Source organism: Azolla caroliniana, unplaced genomic scaffold (genome assembly GCF_043228905.1).
Source record: "Azolla caroliniana isolate FFs.n. ecotype wild unplaced genomic scaffold, voAzoCaro1.0.p SCAF_4, whole genome shotgun sequence".
NCBI classification, from domain to species: Eukaryota; Viridiplantae; Streptophyta; class Polypodiopsida; order Salviniales; family Salviniaceae; genus Azolla; species Azolla caroliniana.
In genome coordinates this window covers 24,020,551-24,026,550 of record NW_028230439.1, presented here as the reverse complement: position 1 = coordinate 24,026,550, position 6,000 = coordinate 24,020,551, and the positions used below count along the sequence as shown (strand labels likewise).

The 6,000-nt window shown below is 37.6% G+C and overlaps 1 protein-coding gene across 2 annotated transcripts; it reads left to right on the top strand.

The window, feature by feature from the left end:
- The first annotated feature begins 455 nt into the window (after nt 1-455).
- LOC147865542 (RNA-binding (RRM/RBD/RNP motifs) family protein) lies at nt 456-4,698 on the top strand. Of its 2 annotated transcripts, none has more exons than XM_087318376.1 (11): nt 456-712; nt 902-973; nt 1,294-1,551; nt 1,664-1,745; nt 1,865-2,020; nt 2,664-2,828; nt 2,970-3,185; nt 3,645-3,732; nt 3,829-3,887; nt 3,972-4,037; nt 4,178-4,698. In XM_087318376.1, exons 1-11 carry the CDS (start codon nt 495-497, stop codon nt 4,262-4,264), a joined length of 1,467 nt encoding a protein of 488 aa, XP_087174502.1. In that variant the 5' UTR covers nt 456-494; the 3' UTR covers nt 4,265-4,698. The 2 variants fall into 2 exon arrangements, with proteins under 2 accessions (XP_087174502.1, XP_087174503.1); XM_087318377.1 differs by having other exon boundaries at nt 457-712; nt 2,667-2,828.
- Nucleotides 4,699-6,000: the final 1,302 nt, after the last annotated feature.

Sequence of the window (6,000 nt, the reverse complement as noted above, 5' to 3'; positions counted from 1 at the left end):
CATGCTGTAAAAATTGTGGTTGCATATTGCAATCATCTCGACATGAGCCATAATCTTAATATGTAACGTGTATATTCATATTTCATTTTAGGGTTGTTAACATTTGACATTTTAATATTTTATGTAAGACTTGTTATTTGAATGTTTAGGTTTTTTTGAGAAATTTTATGATCAGTTTCATGGCAAATATTTGTTGTACACTTACAATTTTGTGGAGTTTTTGATGTTTGTTGCTACAGAGTCGGGCTCCTTTTGACAGAGTCGGGCTCCTTCTTACTTACTGATGTGGTCTGACAGCGGGGCTCCTTGTGACAGAGTCGGGCTCCCTTTCGCAGAGTCGGGCTCCTTTTCACTGAGTCGGGCTCCTTGTGACAGACGTTGTCAGCTCGTGACACATACACATACACATACACATACACATACACATACACATACACATGCACTTCCTTCGACTGTGGAGAATTGTGCAGGAATAGACTGGCGAAGCAGCGGCTATGGTGGACGTACCTGCCCCTCCTCTGTCGAATCAGAGAGCCCCTCCTGGAGTCTTCTCCTCCTCTTCTTCTTCTTCACAAGAATCGGGGATGGAGGCTGCTGCTGGGACTACTACTTTGCTGGTGAAGCACCTACCAGACGCCCTCCCCCTTGAAACCCTAAAACACCTCTTCTCTCACTATGGAGCCTCTGATATCCGTCCCTGTGTTGCTGCCAAGTAATCTTTCCTTCGCTCTATACATGCATTCATACAGTCCCTGGATATGCGCATACATACATGCATATGTACGGACGTATACACATACAATGCACACATATGCACATCTTTCCGGCTCTTCAAGTCATTCTTCTTTCTTCGGTATGCGTTTTCATTTTCTTGGTTTCTTCTTTTTGTGGCTCTCCACAGGATGAAGAACTGCGCTTTTGTGGATTTTAAAGAAGAGGCTTATGCTGCCCAGGCACAATCTCGATTACACAGGTGTGTATTGGTTGATATTCTAGTTGAATACTTGAACTTTAGGCTTTGGCAAAACAATCCATAAGCTAATGCTGTCTTTGTGTATGTAGCACATTGAAATTCATAATGAAAACTGTCTTGCATTATGTTTGGCGTGTGGCTTTGTTTTACAGATGCCTTTCAATATACATTCTCCACTGTTTTCAAGAAATATTTGTTAATATCTAATGTTTAAATCCATAAAGTTTGTACAACACTAGTGGTTTTACTATGGTATGGAAGTTGCGAATAGAGATTGCTTCATTGTTAATCCTCTACAACCTATATCAAATAAATCACAGGCTACGATTTCTGGGGAAAATATTAGCAGTGGAGAGAGCTAAACCAAAAGTTCCAAAAGGTTCAAATAAAGAACAGAGTGACCATCCTCTTTCGTCTTCTGCACACCCTCAAGCAAATATACCAGAAACTCAAAGAGAAGCACAAAGATTACCCTATTCCGTGGGCCACTTTGAGAAAGGGATAACTGGTGGAGGTCCAAGAAGTGAGCCCATTGCACCAAGTCTTGGTGTTGACTATCCATTCCCACCTCACTTAGAGTAAGGAAACTTCCAAAGATGTGAAAATATTTTTCAGCTACACATTTGTTCTCAGCTAAACATAGAGTATATTCCTTAATTTCTACTCAACACGAGACTTCATTTTTTGCAGGTATGCATACCCTCCACCAGATGGGAACATATTAACGAACATCGTTAATGCATTAATTGCAGTTCCTCGATTCTATACACAGGTATTTCCTTACTAATGCTTCAAGTAAGTTTGGCCTGTTTGTGGTTTGATGAAAACATGTTTGCTTTTCTATGTGCATTTCTCTGATGGGTTTATGTTAATATAGTCATGGTCCATCAGGTCTTGCATCTAATGAACAAAATGAACTTACCAGCACCATTTCGTCCTGCTCTCCCAACACCTCCACTCCCACCACCTCCGCCAGAACCAGCTGCCCCAGCATACCCTGATAGAGATCTTTCGAGTGATGAATCTGAGATAGAATCATCAGAAGAGGTAGAAAACTTTCTTGCTATCCTCATTTTGATTTATGAAAAATGTCCGAATTATCCAAGTTTATCATTCTTACCCAAATGCCCTTCAGTTTTTCTTATTTCCCAAATTTCCTTAGTCAACCTCTGAATGAGAGATGAATTGACTGTATCATAGTACATAATATACTCGAATGCATTGGCCAACATTCTGTCATATGAATGCAAGCGAATGTGTATATCAAAACATTCTTATGTTTTTTTTACACTTTTTACCTTAATTTTCTTACCTTAAATGAAAAGTACCTTATAATAAATAATGAATACCAAAGTATGGTATTTACCATACTTCAATGGTGTTTACCATACTCGAATGCGAATGCGCGTATGGTTCATACTATGGACTGTATAATTTCTCAAATAGCAGAAGTTATTTCTCTTTCGTGGGTTGACCTAGACCGTTTGAGGAAATAAAATAATGGAACATAGGTTTGAGAAAATAGGATGAATTGATCATATAATTGCTCTAACAGCACATATAAATTCTCTTTTGTTGTTAACCAAGGGCATCTTGATAAATAACAAAAGCACTGGTGTTTGGGGAAATAAAGAAAAGGCAGGGGTAACTCAAAGTTTTTCGATTAACTGATACATATGTGGAATTAAAGCAGAAAGGCACATCTGTGGCAGGAGGGGATATGGAAGTCTCTAGTAATGCTAATCGAGCTAACAAAAAGAGGAAGGCTATGGTAGAAGATTCTAGAGAAGCAATAACTACAGCATTGGTTCCCAAGGAAAAGGCCTTGATAAAGAAAAAAAGACCAGTTTTACAGGTGAGTATTCCATATCTCATTTCTGTCAAACCAACCTTTTCCAACATTGATAAGTTACAGGAGAAGATTTGATTCAAATAAATAATGATATATTGTATCACCATTGGTAAATGATTGAGAATTTGATTGCTGTTTGAGCAGATTAATATAATATCCAAGGTCCAGTCAAAAGAGAAAGAACAGGAGCAGCCAAAGGAGAAAGAACAGAGGCTGCCTGAGCCACCTTCACACGAACCAGAAGCAACAGATCAGTTAGGCAAGGAAGAGAGCAAAGAATCAAGAAACACAATATCACGGGAAGAGCTTATTGCTGGAAGAATGCCTGCTAATGAGCTCTTTGCCCTTCCAGTGTTCAAGGTAAATCAATATTTATAAAGTTATACGATATGAGTATGGCTCTAGAGTGGCATATAAAACTAATTTCTGTATCAAATGTGTTATTAAGTGTTGCCATGATGTAAATATATCATAGTTCTTTTAAAGTAGTGTTGCTATCATTAGATTGTGTTCTAATGGTCTGGGTTTTTTTTCTTTGAGGAAACTTGGTGAATGTGTTTCATTGTTTGATGAAACAGTGGCTCGGTTGGTCTAGATTATTTATTCTCTTATACCATTAACTATGCTTGAATATTTTTCCTTCAATGCCTAATTTTTTTGTGAAACATAGCAGCATACTTATTCATTATAGTACAATCGCTACTGCATCTGTGCATTGCCCGTCCCGTGTGTTATAAAAAATGTGCATCATTTCCTCTGGGTAAGATTTAATTTATTGAATAAGATTTTGGAGTTAATTTGGGTTTATTCTAACTGCAGAACTATACAAGAGGTAATCCAACTCAAGTTCTGTACATAAAGAACTTGGCGAAAGATGTAACAAAGGAAGATCTTCATTTCGTCTTTGGTAAATGTTTTGTCTGCCAATAGTGATCAATTTTTTATCCCATTTCTGCTACACATGTAGCTTGTTAAACAAAAAATGATTAGAGATGCTTTGCAGGTGCTATATTTGATAAATCTGAAGAACTAAAACCTCAGCTTGGGATAAAACTTATGCAGGTGTGTTTATTGCATTGAATTATTATATACAGAGTAGAGTTCTGTTTTTAAATAATCTCAAGTATAAACTTGCTTTATATACAGGAAGGTCGAATGAGAGGTCAAGCTTTTGTTACTTTCCCATCAACCGAGTTAGCAGAAGATGCATTGGTATGATATGCTTTGTTCACTCTTCATTTTGATAATATCTACTTTTGTATTTATGCTGTATTGAGTATATTTTTGTGATGTATCTTTGAGATCATATTATTTTGAATTTTTTTTTTGTGGATTTTTTTGTATGTTTTTAGAATATTGTTCATGGCTTCTTGCTGAAAGGAAAACCAATGGTGGCACAATTCGGTCGTAATCCCGTGGTCGCGAAGGCAACTGAATGATATTTTACACAGTATCTTTTTCTATGCTTTATGCTTTCCTAGGAGCCCCAAAGAACTGCCATAATCTGTTTTGATTGAAGCTCTTGGTGTATTGTGATTTCTTTGTGACTACTTAATGAAAACAGTATGCATTTTGGGTTTTAAGAACTTGCTGACCTTTCTGTCATGGCTACCGTATCCTGTCAGTCAAAACTGTTACCATCAAACAAAACCATTCTCGATTGGAAGCGCTCCCTCATCAATGTAGGAAGATAGTCTCAATAGCAAGTGTATTAGGCATTCAATCAGTTGTCAGTGTAAGATGTGTACCATGTCTATTTGAAGCTGATAATGTTGTATCTCCCCTCTCAATATAAACAACTGTGTAATGGCAACAAAAGCCTACTCTTTGTGGGTGTTTCTCAACTAAGCTTGATAATGGCATATTGGATTGAGGTCTCAATTCAGATATCAAGTGGATAATGTTAAATAGCCTAGAACTGGGTTGGTCATCTGATCCATTCTTCATTATTTATGACTGTTGTTCTAGCATCAGGATTCATGTCTTGCATCATTATTATCTCTGTCGGGATCACCTTTGTCTATGTATCAAGCGAGATATTTGTATGCCATACCAGATGATATGTTGTACCACAAGAGTGATTGTGGTGTTGTATAATTCATTTTAAAATGACATTGAGATGGAGAATCTGTCGCCGTTTGTACCTGTGCTGGTCGAAAATGTAATTATAGTTTCTATCTGTTTGAAATTTGTGGGGAAATGGGAGAAATCTTATTCATAGAGATATGTACCAATAGGAGTTCTATGCAAAACTGATCAGAACTTCGGGTTTGTTTTTGTAGGTTGGTATGGCTTATTAGGTTTTCTACCTCCAGCTATTTTCTCATTGGGTGGTTGGTTCACTGGTACATACAACCTTTGTCACCTTATGGTACAGTCAGGATATCTACATGGATAGGAGTTTTAGACCCTTTCTATTCTTTGGCCAGGTGTTCCAGTCACCATTGGTTCTACAAAGCTATTTTCTCATTGGGTGGTTGGTTCACTGGTACATACAACCTTTGTCACCTTATGGTACAGTCAGGATATCTACATGGATAGGAGTTTTAGACCCTTTCTATTCTTTGGCCAGGTGTTCCAGTCACCATTGGTTCTACAAAGCTATTTTCTCATTGGGTGGTTGGTTCACTGGTACATACAACCTTTGTCACCTTATGGTACAGTCAGGATATCTACATGGATAGGAGTTTTAGACCCTTTCTATTCTTTGGCCAGGTGTTCCAGTCACCATTGGTTCTACAAAACTAACTTCCAAGTATAGGATGTCGCTGAATGTAAAACTATAAACCATGTTGATAATCGTAGCTTAATGTGGATAGAGATTTGACTTGTGGCAAGTTTAATAATCACAAGGAAAGAGAGGGAGGAAAAAGAATTATGAACTCACTGACGATGATCCAAGTTATGTTATTGTAATGTTAGGGATAGAGGAGAGCAAAGGGAGAACGTTAATGCCTTTCCATTATTGCAGGTGCCATGTATGTATATTTGGTAGAATGAAGAGAGAGAGTGTGAGTTACTATGATGAAATGAACATGTGGGGAGACATCTGCATCAAATATCTGACAAGGGAGAGCTCCTTTCTCCAATAAAATGCTTCCTACATGCGATTCATGCCAAAGATGAATGCCTTTCTTTATTTTTTATGCTAAGATTAGATTATGAAGGAATAGAT

Excerpts from the sequence above, each read along its gene's own strand:
- LOC147865542 (XM_087318376.1), top strand. The coding sequence starts at position 495 with ATGGTGGACGTACCTGCCCCTCCTCTGTCGAATCAGAGAGCCCCTCCT. Across the intron at positions 1,552-1,663 it reads CCATTCCCACCTCACTTAGA|GTATGCATACCCTCCACCAG; the intron begins GTAAGGAAACTT and ends CATTTTTTGCAG. Across the intron at positions 2,829-2,969 it reads AAAAAAGACCAGTTTTACAG|ATTAATATAATATCCAAGGT; the intron begins GTGAGTATTCCA and ends CTGTTTGAGCAG.